Source organism: Lissotriton vulgaris, chromosome 4_1 (assembly GCF_964263255.1).
Source record: "Lissotriton vulgaris chromosome 4_1, aLisVul1.2, whole genome shotgun sequence".
Classification (NCBI taxonomy): Eukaryota; Metazoa; Chordata; class Amphibia; order Caudata; family Salamandridae; genus Lissotriton; species Lissotriton vulgaris.
The window spans coordinates 567,622,612-567,649,460 of NC_141691.1; the positions used below are offsets into that span (position 1 = coordinate 567,622,612).

Consider the following 26,849-nt stretch of genomic DNA (forward strand, 5'->3'; position numbering starts at 1 on the left):
GTTCACATTCCTGAATTATTACTTTAAAAAGTCTTCCCTTCAGCTGGGGGGGAGGGGGGAAGCTCAAAGATGGATTATCCATTTATCCAAAATAATTATGAATCATTTCTCTCAGTCTCAGTATTTATTTCAACAGTGTCCCCTGGCCGGGTTTGTTGCAGTTTCCGTGCAGGGATGAGCTTTGGGTTTCTACTTCAGGTCAGTCCCAGCTCCAGTGGATTTCAGTTTTCACCAGGTATGTTGCATGGCATATGCTTGTTTGCAGTTCAGTTGATCAAAGTATTTGGTGCAGTCAGACATGTAGACCATGTGGGGTTGTACACAAGGAATACTCCTTCCTTCCCACCTTTTCACTACGTTCAGGGACTACCAATGGCCATTCTTGAAACCAGGGAGCCAGTGCTTTTATGTTATCTATGGAAGGTGTGTTGGTTAGTGGTGAGTGTGATGGATCCATTTCTACACAGAAAACACTATTGTACTGTCCACTCGATACACAGTAAATATCCATAACAGCTGCAAGTTTTTACGATACACTTGCTAATAAATGCAGCTATTCCGTGTTAGAGTCATACAGGCTACTTGTACTATGTGGTAACCATCCATACAACCAGTGATTCCATGCCTTAGGTACCATATGGAACAGCATGGGGCCCCCTTTCATTTACAATAACCATCCCAAATAAATCCTGTTCATGTACATATCTTCCATCTATATCCAGGTATACTTGATCAGCTTCATCCACATTGTCGCCCTTCTAGGAAATGCTGACAATGTCATAAAACGACGGATCCCATCATATGTAGCTCAATGTCATTTTCTTCCTTTGTAGGCAAGTGCGTTTCTTGCAGGAAGGTTATTTTTGCATTGCATCTCTTCAGATGTGACTGTAACCTTTGCCTCTTACTTGCTGTCTCCATCACACAAGTGTTCCATGTTATTATCTACACACTAGGTGACCTCCATATTGTGTGTTAGGCTATCTGTTTACTATGTTTATCATCTTTGGGCCTGGCTGAATAAGGAAGTAGTCAGTTCCTCTGTACTCATGCATTAGTATCTCTTCATTTTGCGCCTACCATCTTGAGAGCCCAATAGCCCATCATGCAAACAGCCTTAATTGAACAAATTGCCTTTTAAGTCAGTAAAAAATGAAAATTGCCACACTCCCTATTAGACCTGGCATCATTGGCGTGGATCTCCCTTCCCTTCCCCTGTACTCTTCCTGTCTTGTATGTTGGCTCGATGTAGATGTTCTGGGCGCCGTGCCACTGCTAATCAGTGCAACAGCGCACATGCTCCCTGTATATAAATGACTGTGTGAATAAGGATAACCCTAATGCCTATATCTGTGAAGCCTGTTCATTAAGGATTACTTTCTATCACCCCATCAGGCCCTAGGAACCTGATAGGAACTTCGAGTTTGATATATTTATGCTCAGGATACGGAGGACCACCTTTTAGTAAGGACCGTTTATATATCACATGTTTTGAAATGCCTTTGCTGAAAAAACTGTAGTTTCTTGCCTAAAGCTTTACTGCAGGCTATTGCGAGTATGTGTATGGGCCGTCTGGTTTTGGAGCAGCAGGACCAGCTGGGTCAGACCTGGCTGGATAGAGAGATCGGTATTCAGAGCGTGGGGAGGGGTGACTCTTTGATCCGAGCAGGGCCGTGCCTGGCAAGGTAAATGATGGCTCCACCTCCTACTGGGTGTATGATAGCAGACCCCCTCATTCTGAAAGGGGAGGATGTCGCCTCGTAAACCAAGTGCTCCCCGACCTGGTTCTGACTGGAGTCAGCGATTTGAGACCTTACAGAACAAAATCTTTTTCAGGTATAAAATGCTGTGCTGGAACTTTGGACAAGTGTGTTCCTTTTGGATGTCAAGACGAAACTCTGTCCGAGTCAACAGAAGAAAGGACTTTGAAACTTTCACCAAGCTTGCCGAAGAAACTATGAGAGGGTCTAAATCGAGAGCACCTCCTGCAGAAGTCTCAGGGACATTAGACTTCACCCCATTAGCCGTCGGAATTCCTGTGCAAGGAATTCTACTTGCAGGTGAGGCTTCCGTTGAGTGACCTGGAGCCTCTAGTCCTAATGTGAGGACCGCGGACTGGGAACCTTTAGCTAAACCTGTGTGGGCCACTGCAGGTAAGAGATAGCTGCCGCCGCCGAGAGCCCCCCTAACTCTGAACCTTTGAATCTTTTGCTAAACCTGTGTGGGCCGCTGCAGCTAAGAGAGCTGCCGACGCTGAGAGCCTGCGTAACTCTGAACCTTTGAACCTGTTGTTGACCCTGTGTGGGCCACTGCAGCTAAGAGCTGTCGCCACGGAGAGCCTGCCTAAATCTGCTCCTTCAACTCTTCCGCTGGATCCGTGTGGGCCGCCCCTGCTGAGAGAGAGAGCTGCCGCTGCTGAGAGCCCACCAGAATCTGCATCTTCGAGACCTTCGCTGAACCTGTGTGGACCGCTGCAACTAAGAGAGATCTGTAGCCGCTGAGCGACACCCAGTGTGCCAGCCTGGCCGAGACCATCCTCTGTTGTGTGGGCCACCGCAGCTGAAAGAGCGCTACTACCGCTGAGTGCCTGCACCCTTTACTACTTGCATCATCGTGATTTGTCCCGTGGGCCGCCGCAGCCAAGAGAGAGTTGTGGCAGCTGAGCGCCCGCACCTTTAGCAACTTTTCATCCTTGGGATTTGTCCAGTGGGCCGCCGCAGCTGAGAGAGCTGCTCCGGCGCTGTGTGCCTGCACCTTGTTCACCCTTGTTGAGGATTGTCGCTATCGTCTTGTGGACCACCACAGCTAAGAGAGAGCTGCTGCCGCTGTGAGCCCACCACGGAGCTGCACGACGAAAGTCATCGCCACCACCAGCCCAGGCCGCCACGCGCTGCTGCCGCTGAGCGCCCGCCTGTCCCCGAGTGCCCAAATCATTGTAGGTGCATGCTGCGGGCCTCAGCCTTAAAGACTTGTGGTCACTGGGAGTCCGCCTGTCACCGTCTCCGCTTCCTCGAGAAGCTGCGTGCTGTGTCCCCTTTCAACGACAGGTATCTGGTGCGCAACGGGTTGCGTAGGCCCCGGCCCTGAACGCAGTCAGTGTCACGCTTTGGTGAATATGTTATTGTCTTTTTGAGTCCCTACAGGTTGACGTGAATTGTAGTTGTTGAAACGCTTTGAGAGTTTTGAGTTAAAGTGTTAGATAAAAATATTACTTTTTCTATACCTACCTGAGTTGTGTCCTTTTGTGGTGTCATTACTGCCTTATTGTACGTGGTCATAAACGCTTCACGCACTGCCTCTGACATAGGCCTAACTGCTCGTGCTACGTTACCACAGGGTTGAGCAGGGGTTGTCAAAGAGGGTGGCCCCCTTGCCCTGACTAAGGAAAAGGGGTCCCTAATTGGACAGTGGCGCCAGCCAGTTTCAAATAGAGACCCCCATTTCTAACACTCCCTAACCCCAGATGTCAACATACACACTTAAAGATTATACTTATCTCAAGTTCAGGGTTAAGCGCACTGTCTGTCCATTTGCAACTTTGCACTTATTTGTCCTCAGCCATTTGTAGTGGCTAGCACAATTCTTCACTTGAGTCCATGCTGTAAGAGGTTTCCTCTGATTCACTGTTGGATGTGCATTGAGCAGTTTCAGGTATAGATGTTCCAGAATCCATGAGCAATGTTGGTCTAGGTACACCCTACTTCCACAACCAGGTGAACACATCTGCACCTTCTGCCCAGGAATACATATGTGCCTATCATCCCAATTGCCGGCTAAAGAGGGATACTTTGACTCACCATGCACAAGGTACTCTTGCACTAAGGGGAGGACACAATTAGTGGTTGTTAGGCCTAGTGGCATCATCAAATGCTGTCTTTATTGTAATGGTGCTTCTTATTCACTAGGGTGGACCTTTTAGTTATGCACATTATTCATATTAAATAAAGAGAAGGAGGGGAGTAAAGAAGGGGTGTGCCTCTTACTTCCCGTGACTTTCTTTCTGAGGGCCCCCTCTGAATCATCTGCAGCAATGTGTATGCCCAAAATGCTCAATACTCAAATTATCCAATGGAGGGATCTGATGAAGGTAGCACCTGGGCTCCCCTTTGCATGTTTCTTAAATGTCTGGAAACCCGCTAGGTTATCACCGTAATTCTGTAGTTCTATTTTCTCTTTCCTGCCTCTATGTCCCCGTTATTGCGCTATGCAGGCTGCCAGTAATAGTGATTCATAGGCAATCAGCAGGCCTTTTACTGCCCTTTCTAGCTAGCAAAGGCTCCTTGTTTTCAGGGATTTATAGCAGACACCCTCTGGGCCCTATAGCAGGCGTATGGCCCCACAGCTCTTTTGCTCCTTTGCCCATGCTGCCTCAGTCAATACTTCTGTATAGCTGTCCCTGTCCCACATGTCGGTCACCTCCTATCACAGAGTCTGCTTTCAGGCTAGGATCCCGCCGCGTTCTATTCGGCCCAGCATTAGGCCATGACAAGTGTTTAATCTCAAGTGCCCATTGACGTCAGGACACAGTGCCCACCTCAGAGCCCCTTTTGGCCTTCAGCGGTGAGCAGTCTCTGCATCAGCTCCATGGTTCAGAATGCCTGGTCGCCGAGTCACTCCTAAGCCATATGCTCCGCCATATTACCCATTCTGGTCTTGAGTGTGACTAGGCTCAACTGTGCACCTCGGTAGGCTTCCAGTCATTTTTTGGGGGCCTTCTCCCTTCTTTTCGTGGGCTTTGCAGGGTCTTTCCTCTTTAGATGGAGTTGGATTAATTGACAGTGGACAAAATCTCTTCATTTTGGGCCTACAATCTTGAGATCCCAATACCCCATCATGCAAACAGCCTAAATTGAACAAAAGAATTGCTTTTTAAGTCAGTAAAAAATGAAAATTCGTGTTTAATGAACGCAAAAGTTACAAAAATGATAATTCATCATTTAAGGTAAGAAAAAAATCTTCAGTGGGGCACAATAGTAGTTACATACACACAGTACATGCAAGCAGTTTTGTAGTTTTACAGAGCTGTAAAACAATCAATACTACTACATGACTTCAATTTATTAATGTAAAATGGCACTGAAGGAAGAAGAAGCGAGTACGTCCTTCAAAGATTCATATCTAGGACTCCTAGATCAATGCTGAGCTCTAAATACCTCCAAAGGAGTGAGAGGGTAATATATTCTTGCCTGCACTATATTCTCCCTCTATACAGATATAACCACCAATAGAGGCCTCTTGGCCATGATGTTGAACAAAACATTTAAAGTAATTTTAATGATTAATGGGACACCAGCAGAGGCTATTATAGCTGTAATTCTCTAAGAAGGGAAGGACCCTACGCTCCCTAAAAACTACAGGCCAATATCGCTAATCACCTAGGCTGCAAAATGTATGCCATGATCCTCGCCAAACACCTTACATTTTTTTTACCCAGAATCATTCATCCTTCACAAGTTGTTTTTTTTTAAAACAGACAATACTCGTATCCTCGCTCATGTCCTAGAGAAAGCTAAGCTCACTGACTCACCAACAGTCGCTATCACACTAGACACAGAGAAGGCTTTCGACAAAGTTGACTGGGCCTACTTGGAAGCAACACTAGACAAATTTAATCTGAGAGAACACTTTAAACGCATGATAATGGCACTATATTTTAACCCCTCAGCCAGAGTACAAGCGGGAGGATGCCTCATCATCCTTCAAGTTACATCAGGGTACAAGACAAGGCTGCCCTCTTTCCCCCTCTCTAGTCCTCCTTGCAATTGAACCTTCCTATTCCATTTTAGGAACAATCAACAGATTACAGCAATTCGCTTCAACGAATGCACGGTTAAAATGACTGCTTATGCCGACGACGTGTTAGTTGTCTCCGGGAAATTCGGAAGCTGCTATTCCCGCACTTATGTTCTCAATCGATGACTTTGCTAGAGTATCTGGCTTTAAGTTGAATAAAGATAAGACGGAGGTGAACCTCCTGAACAACCTTGGTGGAAAATAAATTATGGGTAACTCTGGTCTCTTATAGCAACCTAAGTGCTTTAATTACCTAGGCTTGGATTTCACAAAAGATCTGAACACCACCCTTCAGACCAACAAAACTGCCATCTTCAAAAAAATCTCTTAGATGGCTGGTCACCAAAATTTTTAACATGGTGGGGAAGGGCTGAGACATTTAAAAATGATGATTAATCCTCTTTTCCACTATCTAGCCAGCATGCTACCTATGACGTTTTCAAATGATTTCCTATGCAACATTTATAAGCTTTTTAACACGTTCCTGTGGCAAGGTAAGAGGCCCAGAATATCTACGAAGAAACTTCAATTACCAAAAGGATAAGGTGGTCTGGGTCTTCCAAACCACCAAACCGCGTATCTTTGTAAACAGGGATCTAGCTGGCTACTTCCTTCCTCCGACTACACACCAGTATGGTTGGACATAGAAAGATCGATCATAAACGGCATGCCATTGCCCTCTCTCCTCACCATGGATATATCCTCCCTTCCTCACACAAAATACATTTTGCTCAATACTAAAAGAGCACTACTACGCCTGGAAGACTACTCCACAATAAAAACTAACAAATCAAACTTGTCCTCTCTCTGGTGCAACCCGAGCCTGAAGATTAATGGAGGGATGCTCCATTGGGAACAGTGGTCTAAACACAGCATCAACCTAGTCAAAGACTTCTATGAGGGAACTCTTCCCTCGTCTTTCTCCGCACTTCAATCTCGCCACGGGCTACACCCAATAGACTTTTATGAATTCCTAAAACTAAAATCTCTCCTCACTGCGTGCTCAATTAAACCCTCCGATCCATCAATACTCGCAAATTCGTCACAGCTGCTAAGGTCAGGACATACAGTCTGTAAAGTATATAAACTCTTATCACCAAAACCATGCAAATGTCAAAAGAAATTAGAAGAAAAATGGGAATGAGAGGACAACTCTAGTAATATCCCTTTTGACTGGGAAAAGATACATATCACCCCCTTCTCGAATAAAATATCCATAATACTGTCACAGACCAAACTGGACATACTTGACTCCACAAAGGATTTTTAAATGTAATCTCTGTGAAAGTCCCACCTGCTGGAACTGTAACATTCACATTGGTAACCTGGCCCATATGCTCTTCAATTGCCCTACACTACAAACATACTGGGGATAGGATTTACAAATGCATAGACAAAACTTTCAAAGTAACCCCTCCCAAGGAATTTTCCTATGTTCTACTAGGCGCTCTGGATCCTAGGATCACGGACGTAAATGACCGTTACTTGTTAGATCTTATGCTCACTTTAGCTAGTAAACTTGTTTTAAATAAGTGGAAAAACTCCAAAGAAGTCTAATTTAAGATGTGGCAAAAATGGTTATCCTTCCTAAGAGGCGCAGATAATGTTGCACTTCAAGCCTCTCCCTGGCGTAAATCACACAGGAAAATTTAGAAATCCCTTGATGCTTTTTTTCTCTCATATGAAACCCCGTGAAAACAGGCTCATTTCTACATAATGTAATTTTTAATGCACATTTTAAGGTATGCATTAATTACAATGATGTCCCTGAACTGTATGATGATCCAGTACTGTACTTACTTTCCACTATTACAGCTGAGAAATCTGTACTTGCTTAATTTATTTAGAATGAAGAGTACTCCTATTACTATTTATATGAAAAATATGCTTGGCTAACACCAACTCTTTTCTACACAACGTAATTATTAATGTTTGGGTTGTTTGCAAGGATACTCCTGTACTGCACTGTACCCTCCTCCACTACAGTTGTGCAATCTGTACTTACTCACTTGCTTAATATATCTGTACTAAAGAGTACTTGTATTACCATTTGGGTGATACCCTTGCTTGGCTAACCACCTGTACATAACAGCGTCGTCATTGCGCTCACCATGGCAAGGCACTTGAGGAACATATTTATTTATTTCGATTTTTATTTATTATTTACTTTGTATTCTTTGCATTCCTTGTATTCTTTGTAACTTTGTTTTCTTTGCAATTTGTATGATTTATAAAAATTTAATAAAATGACTTGAAATTAAAAAAAATCTATTCTTTTAGTATCCTGTCATTATAAAACTTGTTCAGTAAAAGGAAGCTGAACATTCGCCCACATATGGTGGTATGCTTTGTCATCAGGCCATTCTTCACCTTGGACAGCTGCATTGGACTTCCTTTGGGGCAGAAGCACTCAAATTCAAATCTATGAAAACTCCTGCCATCTAGCATTGGGCTCTTGACACTTTCTTTGAGAAAGAGGTTTCCGTTTCTAGACGATTTGTGTTATCTCCACTGAAACCCATAATGCAAATGATGCAAGTGTCCACCTTTGCAATAGATCGCCACCTGGTGTTGGGCTCGGATGATTGCAGGTTGTTGTCTTCTTGGAAGAAGTCTTTGTAGTCACAAGATAGGTGACTCCTCCCTTGGACAATACTGCGCATGGTCATCGACTCCATCCTCAGATTGTTTTTCGCCATGATGGGAAATGATGGAGTTAGTAGAAGTAAAGAGAAAGGATGTCCGTGCGTGTGCATCTAAGTAAGATGAGTACTGGAACGGATACAAGTTCCGGGGAGGCGGGAGGGCGTGTACGACTCTGCAGCTCTACATGCCAAGAACATATGCATACTGGTAAGTAGCATTTTCCGTTCGAGGCATATGAGCTGCAGATCGTACACTTTTGCAACGATTGTGCAGCAGTGTCTCCCCTAGCGGTGGTCGCTTGTATCCGTTGCAGCATTCTGAAACAGTGTTCTAAGGACAGCTTGGCCTACTGCAGCTTGCTGCTTGGCTTGCACATCAACACAATAGTGTTTAGTGAAGGTGTGTATTGTAGACCATGTTGCTGCCTTGCATATGTCCTCTAGTGGTATATTTCCTAAGATAACCATAGAGGCTCCTAGTTTGCGAGTGGAGTGCGCTCTAGGAGGAACCGTTAGTGTACGTTTAGCTTTTTGATAGCATATTTGTATACACTTTACAGTCCATCTGGCAATTCCTCCCTTAGAGATGGGGTTGCTTTTGTGTGGGGGAGAAAAAGATACAAACAGTTGTTTTGTCTTTCTGAAGGATTTAGTCCTGTCTGTGTAGTAGAGCTCTTCCAACATCTAAGGTGTGTAAAGCCCTTTCTGCAACAGAGTCCGGGTTTTGGAAAAACACCGGTAGCTCTACTGATTGGTTAAGGTGAAAAGGAGTAATAACTTTTGGCAGGAATTTAGGATTAGGCCTAAGAACCACTTTGTTAGGATGTATCTGAAAAAATGGTTCTTGTATTGTGAATGCTTGTATTTCACTAACTCTTCTGAGAGAGGTGATGGCAACAAGGAAAGCAGTTTTCCATGTTAGGAATTGCAATTCACACTTGTGTAAAGGCTCGAAAGGGGGTCCCATAAGTCTTGTAAGGACCACGTTTAGGTTCCATACTGGAGCAGGTGGTAACCTAGGTGGGATTATTCGTTTTAATCCTTCCATAAACGCTTTGATTGCAGGTACTCTGAAGAGAGATAGATGTTGTCTATTCTGTAAATAGGCTGCAATTGCTGCCAGATGCAGGCATATGGAAGAATAAGCTAAATTGGACCTTTGTAGGTGTAGAAGGTAGCAAACAATATTTCGGATGGAAGCATCCAGTGGATCAATGTGATTGTTACAATATATTGCAAATCTTTTCCACTTAGCGGCATAGCATTCTCTGGTAGTGGGACTTCTAGCTTCTTTAATTATGTTCATACAGTCTGGTGGTAGGTTTAAGTAACCAAACTAAGACTTCAGGAGCCAGATCGCTAAATTCAGTTGGCTTGGTTCTGGGTGTCTTTTTTCTCCATGGTTCTGTGTTAATAGGGATGGCGTGAGCCGTAATGTTTGATGTGGAACCAGTGAGAGATCTAGTAGTGTGGTGAACCACGGCAGACGTGCCCATGTGGGAGCTACTAGTATTAGTTTGAGACTGTTGTCTGAGCTTGCGCACTACTAGTGGAATGAGTTGGAGAGGCGGAAAAGCGTACGCAAATCTGCCTGACCAGTTCATCCAGATCGCATTACCCTCCGACTGTGGGTGTGGAAACCTGGCGACGAAGGTTGGACATTTTGCATTTTCGTGGGTGGCAAACAGATCTATCTGTGGATGCACCTACATTTGGAAGAATAGTTGAAGAACTTGTGGATGTAGCTCCCATTCGTGAATCTGTTGTGACTGTCGACCCAACAGCTCTGCTATCTGATTGTGAATTCCTGGAAGGTGTTCTACTGTCAGGTGTATGTTTTGAGGAATGGCCCATCTCCAAATGCTCTGTGCAAGCCGGGACAGTTGCAGAGAGTGTGTCCCCCCTGTTTTTGTATGTAATACATGGCTGTCATATTGTCCGTCCAGATTAAGACAGCTTTGTTTCGTATTGTACCTGAAACGTTTTGAGTGCTAGGAAAATTGCTAGCAGCTCTAGATGGTTGATATGGAACTGGTTTTGTTGGTTGTTCCATTGGCCTTGTGTGGTATAGTGTAAGAGATGGGCTCCCCATCCTGTGAGGGATGCATATGTCGTGAGCACTATCTGTGGAACAGGTTCTAGGAACGGCTGTCCCTTTGTCAATTTTTTGGTGTTCAACCATTGCAGAGAGCGATATGTACGGCTGTCTACCAACACCAGGTCTGTGAGCTGACCTTGAGCCTGATTCCAATCCTGTGCTAGACATTCTTGTAATGGGCACATTTGCAGTCTTGCGTTGGAACTATGAAGATGCAAGACGCCATCATGCCTATCAGTCTCATGAACACTCTTGCTTGGAGAGACTGCTGGTGTTGAAAAATGGAGACTAAGGTCTGAATGCTCTGTTCCTGGCTGGACTGGGATACGCTAGAGCTGTAGATGTGTCTATGGTAGCTCCTAGATACTGATGAACGTGCGAAGGCTCTAGGTGCGACTTGGTGTAGTTTATTGTAAACCCTAAGTCGTGCAATGTCTGAATTGTTTGTTTTGTGTGTTGGACACACTGGTTGAACAATTTTGCTTTTATGAGCCAATCGTCGAGGTAAGGAAGGACATGTATCTGTTGTCTTCTGAGATGTGCTGCTACTACTGCTAAGCACTTTGTGAACACTCGTGGTGCTGTTGTGACCCTGAATGGATGGACTTTGAACTGATAGTGCTGTCCTTGTATGACAAACCTTAGATACTTCCTGTGAGCAGGATGTATAGGAACATGAAAGTAGGCGTCCTTTAGGTCTAGTGTTGAAAGAAAGTCTCCCTGTTGTAGTAAAGGGAGTACTTGTTGTAGAGTGATCATGTGAAAATTATCTGATTGTATGTAATGGTTGAGGGGCCTGAGGTCGAGAATTGGTCTTAGTGTCCCGTCCTTCTTGGGAATTAGGAAGTACAGGGAGTAAACTCCTGTTCCCCGTTCCTCTAAAGGAACTACTTGAATAGCATCCTTTTGTAGAAGTACTAGAACTTCCTGTTGAAGCAGAGTCATATGTTCTGTGGACATTGGACGCTGGGAAGTCACTTTTGGGAGTGGAAGAGGAGCAGTTGTTGTTATTACCTCTACCCTTGTTATTATTGCCTCTGTATCCTCTTCTAAAGTAGCCTTTGTTAGAGGAGGTCTGTGTGTGTGTTTTAAAAGATGAGGTTGTATCTGTGCCGGTTTGCTTAGCCTCCTCTATAAAAGGAGCGGCGAAAAGAACTTCTATTCTGTGTGGATTGTAATGCACCCGTAGACTTAGCTGTGTCTGTTGTCTTTTTTTAATCTTTTCTAGTGTGCTGTCTACTTCCGGCCCGAACAATTGGTTTTGATTGAAGGGCTGGCTCAAGATGGTATTTTGTACCTCTGGTTTAAAACCTGAAATGCGTAACCACGCATGTCGTCTGAGTATAACACTAGTATTGACTGTTCTGGATGCTGTGTCAGCTACATCTAGTGCACATTTAATTGAGGCATTGGATATTAATTTGCCTTCTTGTATGCGCTCTGCTGCCTGATCTTTGTATTGATCTGGGAGGTGCTCCATTAGTTTTCCTAATTGGTCGTAGTGAGCCCTGTCAAAGCGTGAGAGTAGGGCTTGTGTATTTGCTATGCGCCATGTTTGTTGCCTGCGCAGCAATCCGTTTCCCTGACGCATCAATAACTTTTTATTCTTTGTCAGGCGGGGGCGTGTCACCAGAAGTCTGGGAATTGGCTCTTTTCCGTGCATTAGACACTACTGAAGAGTCTAGTGGCAGATGTCCCTTAAATATAGACTGGATCAGCTGGTGCTGGTCTATACTTCTTTTCTATTCTTGGATTTAATACCCTACATCGTACCGGGTCTTTAAATATTTATGGAGCATGTTTAATGACTCCTTTGATCATGGGTAGTATTTGTGTAGACCTTTGTGACTGCTCAATGTATCCAGTAAAAAATCCTCATCAATGACATCAGAGTGCATTGAAACCCCGTGGTAAAGGGCAGCTCTATTTAATAGATGATTAAACCCAATACTATCTTCTGGAGGGGAAGGTTTTGCTGGGTAGTACTGAGGATCAGGAATGTCTGGCACATTGTGTGGTGGGAAACCATATATATCGTCATCTTTAGGATATTCTGGATTGACATCTTCATCTAAAGGGTATGCATGTGGCTCTGGTACGTCATTCCCCCCACCTAGATCATACTCCTCGTCAGTGTGGTGTGATGATGCAGGAGATTGAACAGGAGAAGTAGTAGGTTGAATGTAAGGAGGGATAGGAGAGGAAGAAGGTGAAGGAGAGGAAGGGTGCATTGGAGAAGTTGCACAATCCTTCTTTTTGGCAGGAACCACAGGTAGAAGTGGTGTGTCTGCTGGTCTCTTCTTGTAAGGAATTGCTTCCACATGTCCAGTTTTTGGATTGATATGGACCTTTCTTTGTTTAGGATCTGGTCGAAACAGTTCTTCCTCCTCTACAATCTTCTTCGGCATCGATTTTTTTCGGTGCCGATAGGGGTCGTTTTGTGTTTTTTGCTGTAGGAGGCGTTATCGAGTCCTGTGGCAAATTCTTCGGTGCCGAAGGTGGTTTCGGCTTGGTAAGTTGTTAGAGGGTTTAGGTGTCTCTGTATCAGGCCTTGGAGTCTTTGGTACCGAGGTTGGAGATTTTGGAGTGGAGACCGGTCTCGTTGGCCCTGCGGCACCGGACTCTGGCTTTCCATCTTTATCCTTGGAACCGGAAGGTTTCGGAGTCGAAGCTTTCGGATCCGGTCCAGTCTTTGGCTTCGGCACCGATGCGACCTTCAAATATGCTCCCCATGTGACCCTCAGTCAAGTTTGTCTCTGCATCTCCTCTGGATACTCCTGTGCATTTACCTCAAGGCCAGGTATGAGGTGGCCTACTGAGCCACAGCTAAACTGTGTGTACACATTCTATCAGCAGATTATTCACTCACTAAAATAGGGAGTGAGCAATGGAAAAACTAAGCAAGTCAGAAAAGAAAACATCCTGGGCAGTACAGCTTTTGCAAACACTGTAGAGAACGTCACAAAATGTCTTGGGAAATTTGCCCAAAGAATTAAATACGGGCGGACATGGGAGACTCTCAGTCAAAGGGGTTCCAAATACTGGGTTTCAAAAAATATCTCCACCAAATAAGTTCCTGGGGTACAGACAAGATAGCTTATGCATGAGGTTTGACTGTGAAGGGAGACGTCTTAAAAGACTGTACCTCTTCAGGGTGATTTGATTTGATTTGATTTGATTTTGGGTTTTCTAGAGCGCACAGCTACCCTAGGGCATCCCAGCGCTAAAAAGACCACGGTACTGAGGAAGAAAGAGGAACGGGGAGACGAGCTCAGGGGAAGAGTAGAGTTTTTAGGCGTTTCCTAAACCTGAGGTGGTTGTGTTCTTGCCTCAGGGAAAGAGGGAGGGCGTTCCATAGTCCAGGAGCATTATAGGAGAACAGGCGACCGCCTGTTCTGGCCTTCCTAATTCTTGGGACATTTGCAAGGGAAAGAGAATTAGATCTTAATAGTCTGCTTGAATGTTGTTGAGTCACAAGTGACCTGAGGATGGGAGGGCCTTCGTTGTGCATAATTCTATGGGCAATGCACAAGGTCTTAAAGTTGACCCTCTCCTTTACTGGCAACCAGTGCAGGCTTCTAAGGGCTGGTTTGGCCGAGTTCCTCGCTGTGGTTCCTGTGAGGATTCTTGCTGCCGCATTTTGTGCACATTGAAGTCTATGGACTACCGAGGCTGGGGACCCCAGATACAGAACATTTCCATAGTCTAATCTGGAGTTCACCAGCCCCTGCATCAGGAGTTTCCTGGACTGGAAAGGGAGTAGATGTAAGATCTTTCGTGCCATCTTTATGAGGCCGAAACAAGTTCCCGCCGTTTTTCTCGCCTGAGTTTTGAAACTTAGATCCTGGTCCAGCCATATCCCTAGGCTCTTGACTTCAGCTTTGGGAGTAGGTGGGGTGCCCATGCATGGTGGCCAGGGAATGGGTGAGGGGATTTTGTTAGGGTTTCCTAAGAGAAGTATTTCTGATTTCTCCCCATTCAGTTTTAACCTGGAATCGCACATCCATTGATGCACCTTCTCTAGGCAAGTGCTGAGATTGGACAGGGCGTTGTCTGGTTGGCTGAGGGAAACGACGAGCTGAGTGTCGTCAGCATACATTATTGATTTAATGCCGAATGGCTTCACAACATCCTCAAGGGGAGCCATGTACACATTGGTAACGCATGCCTCTTTCAGTTGGGCTTATTGAGAGGCTTTCAACTTGGGCTCTCTGGATAAAACACTGATTAGAAATTGTTTTAAAAACATGAAAATGCTAAAAATGAAACGGCAACCCACATGATGCGAATTCAAACAGTCAACATTTGGAACTTTATGGTTAGAGACAGAAAGCAACAGTGCAGTTTACATCAAAAGCGATTAAGTACTACAAAATTAAATATATAGCAGCCAGCATCATCTGTAAACCAAGCACAATCTAATTGATCACAGCCTGATCTCCTCCCAGATAGGGTCCACTGGCTCCCCTTGCCAACTCACATGATCTCCAAGATAAGTCATATAATCTATCAAGCCATCTCAGACAAAATCTCTTGCCCATGTCTGGCTTACAAGTTCACCACCTCCAGTGCGTTTCTGCATACCCGCAGCTAGGACACCTTCAGGCTGGAGACGAATAAGTGCAAAAAAGAAAAAAAGAAGGCACCAGACAGTTTCCATAAAGGAATTCTGGATCTGGAGCAACAGACCCTTACCCATAAGAATAGCCCCAAACCTGATTCAATTTTGAAAAGAGCTGAAGATACACCCGATTATAGACCACTACATCATAACAAAGTAGCAGTTCTCTTTCTCTTCGACTCTTGGCATCAAGCTTTTGCCGCCAATCACTTGTTGACTATCTGAGCCTTTGACCCTGAACACTACTCCACTACCTTTCAGCTGGATTCACGGTATAGAAATACCACATACACATATGTGAACATTCTTGATACAAACCTGTTGATCCATGTTTGGCAGCCTATGAGAACACTGTTTATGCTGAAGCAGCTGAAAACTTAGACACAGCAGCATTGACATCCATAACGAAATCTGGTTCTGTCAGCGGTTGGGGAGAATCTACTGGTGATGCCAATACCCATCATACCATTATACATATCACTCCAAGGCACTGTTGTAAATTCATACCGTTGATACTTTACAGAGAATAAAGCGAGTAAATGCATACTGTCTAATTCGTGACTAAAATCCAAAGGATTAGCAATACCAGCACATTGTCTTTCAACACACAATCGTCAGTTTCTTGGACGTTTCATAACCTATATTCGAGTACCAAAGAGGAATACTTCTTATCGGACAATCTTTGCTTTTGTATCAAGAAATTCACAAATGTATTTTTTACATCAACACAATAAAGATGAAAACACATTTCTTCTTCTCAAACTCAGCCACCAGGATTGTTTTCCACTGCAACATCATGATATCTGCCTTGTGTTCATGCATTAAATAAATCTACCGATTTAACATTCTTGAAAAGAATTACAAAAGAGCAAATTTGTAGTAATCAACATCTTTCAATTTGCGATGCATTTTAAAATAATGCACAACTTTTTAGTAGTCAACTTTGTACTGCATATTTTTTATGAAACATTCAATACCTCAGAATCAGTGAAAAAATTGTACAGGAGAACGTCATCAAATTCTAAACCTTTAGCTTCATAAATGGTCAATACAAGAGCCAGGCTAAGTTCCTCTGGAATCTTTTCTTTTGCCATTTCATTTGCAACCAATATCACCTACAACAAAAATAATTGACAACAATTAGTAGTCATCAGCATATGTTGACAGCTTCTCCAAGACAAAACAGGGTTAAGTCACTTGAACATTTCTCTTACTTTCTAGATGTCATACTAGCACAATGTTAATAAATATTAATCATGCAAGTGTATTCTAGTCAGGATTATTAAGCAGATATCTAGTTTCCAGAGAACTACAACTATTGTTTAATCCATCTTACTTCCTCAAGTTATCCATGTAGATTAACTATTTTGCATCAAATAGCCTCCACTTCTACCCTTTAGCAACATCCTAACAACCAGCACACATTGAGATTTCATGATGCACTTAAATCTTTTCATAGATAACCATCAAGAAGCAAAATTCGTCTGCTCTTGCCCTCCTTCTCAACTATCCTTCTTCACTTGATCTGACTGGAATATTGTCCCTATCACCCACTGGCCATTCATGACTTTACTCAAAACACAAAAGGGATGTGTACAATTAGTTGTCTTTTATTATTAATTAAAAAGTATGAACTGATAAATGGATGGATGAACGTGATAGAAAGAAAGCCAATGCAGTAAAAACATGTTAAAAGAAAATGTCTGTATTGCCATCATCGGTGGGACGTGGTTCACAACCCAGGTGTATCTGGGTGAAGGAAATCTTTGCATTTGGCACAGATTGGTCTTGCTGCCTTATGGAAGGTGTCGGGGAGAGCCGAGTATGTTTAAGCAAGAGTTTATTGAACGTGATGTCCAATGAGGTCTTGACTAAATTAGATCTAAAGTTAACTATAAAAACAATTTAAAACGAGACAGCTACAGTCAGAGGTAGGCTGTATTTGAAGCCAAGGCAGAACCTAATGTCCTTCTGGCACTGCATTTGCTCTTGGTCTGTTCTTTTATATGCTAACAAAAGCTTCTGAAGCCATCGAAATTCGAAGGGCTTTCAATACATTTGGAAGATGGTGCTTTTTTTGCTTTACCCTTTTTTTGTTCCAGAGAAGCCCACAACAAGTTGGTCACTCAATCAATAGTTTCTGGTCTGATCAATGAAAAACAGAAGGCACTCTTAGGGTTTAACCGATGGAACCATTCCTCCTCCTTGGATGGGTGAGGAGGGACATAGAAAGCTGGCAGTGTGATAAATCGCATTTTGTGGAAGGACATCACTACTCTTGGCCAGAATGCCACTTTTGTTCAGAGGACCAGCTTATGCTGAAAGAAGGATGTGCATGGCAGCTGGAAGTACAAGGCCTGGTTTTCATTCACTATAGCAATGAGGAACACAGGTTTTATGGTGAGCAAACAGTGTAACTGTGAATGGGGTCAAAATGAATGCACATCAGGTATGTGAGTACCAAATTATGATCCCTCTATAGACCGGAGTCCCTGATCTGCACAATGTACCAGAGGACCTCCCCAACTCAACAATGATGCATCCGTCCTGACTGTTGGCTCTGGGTGGATCAGGGAGAGGGATCTGCACCATGACCAATTGCAGCCGAGCAGCCATCACTGTAGGTTGTTCACGGCCTCCACTAACACCTGGTTAGAGTCTGATAGATTCGCTTGGTGCGGAACCCACTGGGAGTTCAGATCCCACTGCAAAGCCTGCATGTGCCACCTGGGGTGGTACACAAGCAGGATACAGGAGACCAAGAGGACAAGAAAACTCAGAGAATCTTTTACCAATACCCAGGTCAAGGGTTTAAATAGAGATCATAGCCCAAATGACCTGGACTTGTTGAGGTGAAAGAAAGGCCTGGAAAAGCATTGTCTTAAGGACTGATGAATGTGAGCATTTGTGAAGGAGTAAGGTGTGTTTTCAGCATGTTGATAGAAAAACTCAACAATGTTAACATACTGCCCATTGTCTGGAGGTAGTTGAAGACTGTTTGAGGCGAGTCCGCCTTCAGTAGCCAGTCGTCGAGGTAGGGAAAGACTGGTATTCACAACCTCAGCATATGAGCTGCAACCACCACCATTACCTTCATGAATACCCAAGGTGCAGCAGTGAATCCAAAGGGGAGCACTGAGAACAAAATGTACTACTGGCCCACCTGAAACTGCAGGTAACATCCGTGGAATTGCAGAATGGGAATCTGAAAATAAGCATCCCGCAAATCCAATGCAAACAACCATTCTCCTGGATCCAGGGCAGATAAAACTTGAGCCAGGGTGAGCATCCTGAACTTTTCCTCCTGGAACATGCCCTCCGTCCTTCTTTAGCACCAGGCAATTACTGGAGTAGCTACCAGCCCCACAATTTGATGCCAGCACCCTACTGTGCTAGTATCCACTCCCAAAGCTTCTGAAGGGTTATGTTTCTGGGGAAACTGCAGAATGGATGTAGCTAGGCCTAGAGAGTGGGCAGTGGCCTTGCGCTCTTTAAAGGTCTCCAAGGCAGAGTCCACCTTTGCTCCAACCTGGAACCATCGCTGAACATCATCTGAGTAGCCAAAGGAGCAAATCCAAGTGTAGCACCTATTCACAACACTCACCTTGCTGTCAGCTGTGTCTAGATCGGAGTATATGCCATGTCTTGACCATCCTGTACAAGAGTTTGTAGGGTTGGCAAATGTTCTCAACAATAGCCGGTAAGATGTCTGCCACTCCATCCCACAAAGCATGCGAGTACCTTCGCAGGAGGCATCTATGGTTGACTGACTGAACGAGTAAAACATGTGTTCGCCAAATATTTCCATGCGTTTAGAGTCTCTAATTTTGCTTGTAGCAGGCTTTCCGGAGTCAGATGTTGCAAGTGAAATCTGGGTCTAAGGAGCTGGCCTATGCTGCCTTGCTACCTACCTGTTGACTGGGGTGAGGGGGAGGGCACTGGTTTTCCCCAGATGCCCACCAGCACATCAGAAAGGGCCTCATTAGAGGGCACAAGAGGTTTTTGACTCATCTCTCCAGGATTAAGGACCTACATCAGGGCATTTGTTTTTACTTCTGTATTGGGTAAGTTATGGTCTAAAATGTCTGCTGCTCTCCCAATTGCTGTGGTGAAGGGGGCAGACTCCTCTATTACCACTGGAGTATTAGAGGAGGAAATGTCTGGACAGGTATCCAGGACACTGGCATCTAGCAAGTCCTAAAAGAGATTGTCATCATCATAAGGGTCATCTGGTTGTCGTCATCATATTGCTGGGACGTTTCACGGTCCAAATAAGAGTAAAGGCGTGCTGTATGCAACCTTGGAGAGGGCTGCGATGAGTCTTAGGGTCCAACAAAGCTACTGTCTCTGCTTACAATGTCGGTGATGTTAATGCCAGTATCAAGGTTTAGACTGGTGGCATAAAGTTGTGGCAATTAAGGCAGCATCAGACATTGCACCATGGCTGGAGTCCGCAGAGCTGGGCGCGAAGAAGAGGCCTGCCTTGAATCAAGGGGCATAGTCCACATCGAGAACAGATTAGCTGGCAATGATTAGACTGGGGGCCACCTCAAATCCTTAGGGCTTGAAGGCATACTAGAGGGATTCAAATGGGTACCAAATATCGAGCCCATATCCAATCTCAGCTCATGAATCCGTTGTGCGGTCATTAATAGCCCAGGAAGATCAGCAAGCATAGGAAGCAAGGTCAGAATAGGGACATCGCGCAACACTGAGTGATGCGATGGAGGAGAGCCATATTTAGACTTATGTGTTTTTTTCGATGTAGCGGAGTGTAGTAAAGTGCCCCCTTTTGACATGGTCACCCCCACTTTTTACCTGGTACATGATGTGATTTCCACTGAAAGTGTACTGGGTTTCTGCTAACCAGGTCCCTAGTGCCAGAGCTCTTTACCAAAACTGCTCAATTGAAAAAACTTTTACCACCTTCTGCAAGTCACTGGTAAATGGTATGCTGGTAACTAGGCCCTGAGGTACTAAAAAGGGTACCTAAGGTCTACAGCGCAAATTGTGCCACCCTAAGAGACCCTTACCAAGCAGATGCAAGACTGCCACTGCAGGCTGCGTGTCTTAGTGCAGACAAAAGGGAAAACACGACATGTCACATCCCTGTATGCCATGTTTCCTACCACTGCATCTAATATTTCTAAGTCACCCCTACAGCAGGTCTAACAGCCCCAAGGTAGGTGCTGAATATTACATGTGAGGGCATGCCTGCATAAGCAGATATGCCCCTGTTCTGGTCAGTCCTCTAACTGCCAGTACAAGTAACCAGGGAAGCCATTTTAGTATTAAATCAATTTTATTGGCAGAACACAAGGCAGGGCAAAACAGGACAATGTCGCCTACAACCCAGCGGGCCGGCTAACATCTGGTCCGATCATGACGGCAAGACAAGGAAATAGAGGCACAATCCAACAGATAATTAACACAGCATGTCGCCTACAACCCAGAGATGGGTGGCCTTGTGTAGAAGAAAAGGCAGGACGGCAGACCACTCCCCCCTACAAATGAGCAGTCAAAGTCCAGCGTGCCATGAGTTTGTGAGCAGTAGTAAGCCAACAGCCTGTAACCGATAGTGGCTTAAGAGTGGTTCTGCTTTTAACAAAGGATAAAGAACAACAAAAGGAAAAAGTCAACACCCCGTCCCACCCCTCCCTCCCCAGTGAGCAGAACAAAGAAAAGAGGTGAATGCAGCCTATAGGCACTGTGTGTCGCGGGACTACAGTAGTCTATGGGGTTTTGGAAGTCCAGGGGGAAGCAACCTTATTGGGCGGTAGCAGTGTCCTCGGGTATCAATTTCAGGATTGGGAGATAAATAGGGCAGGTCAGCTCACGGAATTCAGTGGAGAGGATGGCTATGAAGGGGGCTCAAATCTTGGCATAGTCTGCGCCGTTCCCCAAAGCAGCCATTGAAAGTCTCTCCATCACTAAAAGATACCAGAGTTGGTGCAGGCATTGGGTGTACTCCGGGACCCTGTCTGATTTCCACCCTGCCAGAATCACCCTGTGTGCAGCATTCAAAGCAAGCGCCATCTGTCTCCCTCTAGTAGAGCGCAGGGGGAAGGTCAGTGCATTGGGTAGGCCTAAGAGAGTGTAAGCCGGTAGCCTGGGAATGGAGGTGTTGTAAGCCTTATCAATCATGTGGCTGCCTCCCCCATCTGACACTGCGTGAAGCCTTCGAGTCTGTTGCCTTGTGGTTTTCGTGTTGGATTTTTATGTGTTCCGCCATTTTGGGTTGATTCTGTTGGTTCACATGGCCTGGGTCCTCCATCTTGGCGGTTTCTACCTATCCTCATTGTTGCTGGACTGCTCCTTGTTCGCCTGTCTGTTCTTTTCCTCAAGTCGTGTGTGTCCCCACCCCCCCTTTGGTCTCTTACTCCCCTTCCATGTTATACTATCACTGATTCAATGGATGTTTAGGATTGTTGGTCCCCAGCCGTTTTTTTTTTTCTGTGACTGTTTTGTAAGTACTTTCCCTCTTGCCGGTCTGCCTGACCCGACTATGCATTCTTTAACCATTTTTTATCATTCCCTCCTACCTTCCATGCCCCATTTGACGTGTGTCATGGCTATGCTATGCGCTGATAACCCATGTTATTGTGTTTTAACTGTTTTTCTCCTATGTTATACTTGGCTCCAGTAACTGATGTAATTTTGTAACTTGTAACTCGTTGATCCTCATGTAAAGCGCTCAGATACCTCGGATCTAACCAGCGCTATATAAAACTCTGAGAATAATTCAAATAAATAAATCCAATATTCTCTCCCAATAACGCGTTAGCATTGGGCAGTGCCATAACAGTTGGAGGAGGGTACCAGGATTACCACATCCCCGCCAACAAGGCCGTCGCATCGAGAGTGTCACTTAGCTAGGCAGGCTGGGTTATAGTACCAATAGGACGCAATTATAAAAGCCGTTTCGCATGACCCATGGAATGTGCTGTATGATGAGACCTGTAAAAGATATCTTCCCATTCCTTGTCAGACTGTGTGCGCCCCAGTTCTGCCTCCCACCGTTTCTGCCCTGTTGTACGGACTTTCGGGACGCCCAGTGTGAGAAAGGAGTATATTTCAGAAATTAGTTTCTGATAATCCTTTTTACCAATGAGCCATTTCTCGAACGGCCTCATCAGTCATGTGCCAAGGGGCGTGTTGCGGCCCCGGAGATCCAGTGTGTCATTTGGGAATGTAAGAAGAGATCCTGCAGCTCCTTAAAGGGGATGAGACCCTGGATGTTAAATAGATGACCTAAGAGCTTGCAACCATCCTCCAACTAGCGCGCAGCGATTTTATTGTCCATCCCAGGTTGGAAGGCAGGGTTTGAGGAAATCGGGGTCAGCGGCGAGGGACATGTAGTCAAATTAGCCTGCTAAGAGACCCTATCCCAGGTTAGCAAGCAAAGTGGGGCGAGTGACTGGCGGGGAATAGAGTCCCCAGGCGCGAGCAGATCCCCGTAGCCGTCTGGTCCACGAAGACCCAGTATTTTTCTGTCATAGGACAATTCCATCTACAAGATATCGTAAAAGTGAAGCTTGGAAGTAGCGGGTGATGTTAGGGAAGGCAAAGCTATCCTCCTTCTTGGGGCGTTGTATCAGAGTCTTTTGCAGCCGAGGCGAAATCGGACCCCAAACAAATCGCTCGATCGCGGTCTGAATATGGCGCAACAAATGAGGCAGTGGCTCCAAGGGGAGTGTTTGGAAAAGATACAGGGCCCGCGGTAATACATTCCTTTTAACAGCAGACAACCTCCTAAACCAAGTTAAAGGCAGGCGCAGCCAACGAGCCAAGTCTGCACGGATGCGAGATGAAAGGGTTGTGTAGTTCACGTCCGCTGTTTTAGCGAGACTTTTGTGGAGGACCAATCCAAGATATGTAATACCGCCCGACACCCAATCAAAGGCGAAGCGGGCCCGAAGAGCATCGACTGTAGGCTGGCCAGCGGTAAGGTTAAGTACTTGATACTTCTGCGTATTAATTTTAAAACCAGAGACCTGGCTGAAAGTCCGTAGGTCATCCACAATGGCTGGCAGTGAGGTCAAGGGATGAGCCAAATGAAGTCATCCGCGTAGAGGCTAATGAAATGGTGATCTTGCGCCAAGGGGTTGTCCCGAAGCCGTTGAGCAAGGGGTTCCATATAAAGGGCGAAAAGCAAAGGGGAGAGGGGACAACCCTGCCTCGTCCCCCTCCCCACCACAAAGTCATCCGAGAGCAAGCCATTGACCCTAACAGCTGCTATTGGAGCACTATAGATGCTTGCTACCCACTTACGAAACTTGGGCCCAATCGAAAACGCCAGAGAGTAGCAAATAGGTATGTCCAGTGCACACGTTCGAAAGCCTTTTCGGCGTCGACCGCTAGCAGTAGGGCACCTTCTTTGGACCGTTGCACCTTGTCAATTAAGTGGCAAATACATTTGGTATTGTCCCCACATTGCCGCCCTGGAATGAAGCCCGATTGATCCAGGTCAACCAAACCTGGCATTCGAGAGTTAACCCTGTACGCCAAAATGCTAGAGAACAACTTCTCGTCGACGTTCAGCAGGGAGATCGGACGTAGGAACTACAAAGCTCCGGGTCTTTCGCCTGTTTGGGGATGACCGAAATAGAAGCCTGTAACATAGAGGTGAAGGAGTTAAACAAATGAGTGAGTAGTGGGGAGAGTTTGACGCGAAAAGTTTTTAAAAAAGAGCGCTAAGGCCATCAGGGCCTGGGGCCTTCAGGACCTTCAGCCGGGCTATAGCAGAGATCACCTCTTCAATACAAATAGGGGCTTCCAGGACCTCGGCATCACCGTCCGGAAGAGGGGTTACTGCTGTACCCTGAAGATACTCATTGGGATCAGTCCCTATGGAAGAGTCCGCAGTATAGAGAGCGTGGTAATAAGAGCAGAAGGCAGATAGTATGCCGGCATCATCCGTAATCGCCGATCCGCCCACGCCAGTATCGCCTGTGCAGGCAGTGAGCCAGCATATAGCCTCCTTTATTAGAGCCCGCATAGTATTTGTGCATCAGTTGGACCACAGCATGTTCAGCCCGATCGAGATCTAGACATCGAAGTTGAGGTCGCTCTTTCCCCAACTGCCGCCAGATTCTGGGAGCACCAGTGCATTTGTGAATAGCTTCCAATTCCCTAACAGTTGCTTCGAGTTCCGCGTGCTCGGACTGTCTTATCTTGCTCTCGTAGGCCGCTTTGGCAATAAGGGCCCCTCTCGCCACCAGTTAAAGCGCTTCCCACACCGAGGATAGCAGCGTTGATCCCACATCGTTAGTTGCTAAGTAGTCGGTCAGGTAACGCCCGATGTCGTCCACCGCGGCCGGGGACCGGAGCAGTGTGTCTAGCAAATGCCAGTGTGAAGTGGAAGAAGACCGCGCTAGGGGAAAGCGAATGGTCAAAATAATGTGTGCATGATCAGACAGGGAGTAGACCTCTATCGTGGAGTCTGTGATGCAAGACCAAGCGGCTGGGGTAACAAGTAAGTGATCAAGGCGGGGCATAGGTCTTATGAGCCGCTGAATAATAAGAAAAGTCCCACTCGTCAGGGTGCAAGCCGCGCCAGGCGTCTCTAAAATTCCTGCGTCGCGCAGCCAGTCGCCACCACCCACCTATAGAGCTCCCACACACCCGGACCGCGAGCCTTAACGGTCCAGCCCAGCATCCATTACTAAGTTGAGGTCGCCCCCCCACCCTCACCACAGGATCAGGCTGTGCAGCACGTCAGCACAGGCATCCAGTAGGATGGTAGTAAATAGATGCTACATTGAAGAGAGAAGGCCCTATATGGAAGCGCAGCGCTAGTAGGCACTCCTTGATCTCAGCGACGGGCCCCACCACTGAATCCCTGAAGCGTTTGGAGAGCAGGATAGCCACCCCACTCCGCTTCCTATTCCCAGAGGACCAAAACTGCAAGGGAAAGCGACTATGGCGCATGTGGTGTGTGTCAATATGGAGCAAATGGGTTTCCGGAAGCAGACAAACATCACCCCCAGAGTGCTCGAGCAAGGAAAGGACCGCCTTCTGTTTAGTTAAGACCCCAGATGTTGAAGCTAACTACCTTGATTTCCATCTATAAAAGACGGACCAACTGGGGCTACCATGGGGCCTAGGGTGGCGCAGTGGGGCAGGGCACGAACAGAGGCCTCGAGGAGGAGGGATGCAGACATCGCAAGACAAGAATAAGTGCGAAGGAGAAAAAGGCTCACTGGGGAGAGAACCCTCCTTATCCCAAAAATAAAACAACCCCAAGAACAACAGAACATGAATCACGTCAAGCAAATAAGGACCAGCCCAATGAAGGCCAGCATGAAAACTAAGTGATGAACTACCGCAACAGAGCGGGAGTGACGAAAGTTCATCAGAGTGACACAGTTCGCGGACAGTGTGTCCACACAGGTCCATAAAAGCCAAGGGGCAGCGGCCCTCCAACCCAGCTGCGATAAGAATCCCAGAAACGAGCTAGACAACAGCATCAGGCGGGAGACAAATGAGCAGGGCTGCAGGTCAGTAAGGCCACGACTTCTCTTTCTTTTGCCATCGCTGCCAGATCAGGTCTGTGAAACAGGAACGATTAGCCCACTACCTGCCAGCGTCCGGATCTGGTTCTACTGGTGGCGGGCGCAGATTGCTGACAGGACGAGTCTGGAGGAGGAAGGCAAAGGAGGTTGGCAGCCTCCTGCAACAATCGTAGTTGATGCAATCTGCCCTCATACTTAATTGATTAAGGTGACAGCGGATAAATCTTGAAAGAACAGTGGGGAATGCCCTCAGAACTGCAGGGGATGTGTACCTCAGGCCTTACGGAGGATGAGTTCTTTCAGCTGAAGTTGTGTACCAATGCTAGGTTATCTGGTGTTGGGGCCGTGCCCGACGCGGTGTACCCACTTGGTGAACCCTGTCGATCTGCACCTCAGTCGTGTGCTCCGGGCCCAACACTTGTAGAAAGAGGGCCTGGACAAATTCCCCAGTGTCGCCTTCCTCAGCCCCGTTTCACTCCCCAGATGCATATATTATTGCGGCAGGAACGGTTCTCTAGGTCCTCCGCCCGCCCCTGGAGTTCGATGTGTTGTTCTTTGAGTTGCAATATTTCCTGTTGCATCATCTCCATTTCTTCATCAGGCCCATTCTCGTGCACCTCCAGCGTCGCCACCCGGTCCCCAATCTCCAAGACATCGCGTCACACCAACCAGAGGTCCGCCACCAGTTGATCCTTGAGTTCTTGAAGAACCTCCCTGAGCGCAGAGAAGAGCGACGTCATAAAGGCCTTCGTAGCTAGCGTGTCTGCTCCATTCTGCGGCCCTGTAGACGTCTTCACACCTTGACCAGCTTGGCCCTGTACGGCCCTTGGCCTAATAACCTGAATACCATCCCCATCTTCAACCTGTCAGCTCATACTTTGGCAGAAGATGAGTTGTCTTTGCTCAAAAAAAGGATTATCCTTCGTCCCTACAGTTCCTCCCAATTACATGGAACTGCAAACCGAGCTGATGAGATTTTTTAGACGAATACGCCTCCAGGCTTTTTTCGAGTTACATCCCACACCAGAAAATTTTGCTAATACTCCATTTCGTCCCCCTTCAACCTTCCTCCCAACAGCCAGTATGATTCCAGTGGAAGTAGTAACCTTTGAGAAGGTTATCCTGAAAGAATTGCATAACCTTCAGCAAAAGAAGAAGTTTATTCCCTACAACATTTC

The 26,849-nt window shown here is 45.9% G+C and overlaps 1 protein-coding gene across 3 annotated transcripts in view; it reads right to left on the reverse strand.

Moving 5' to 3' along the window:
* TRANK1 (tetratricopeptide repeat and ankyrin repeat containing 1) overlaps positions 1 to 26,849 on the reverse strand; it is a 1,005,982-nt gene that overhangs the window by 348,291 nt on the left and 630,842 nt on the right. For all 3 annotated transcript variants that reach the window (XM_086964756.1, XM_086964757.1, XM_086964755.1), the window contains one exon: positions 16,135 to 16,272. In XM_086964756.1, coding sequence (XP_086820882.1) covers positions 16,135 to 16,272 — 138 coding nt within the window. The remainder of the gene's footprint in view (positions 1 to 16,134; positions 16,273 to 26,849) is intronic.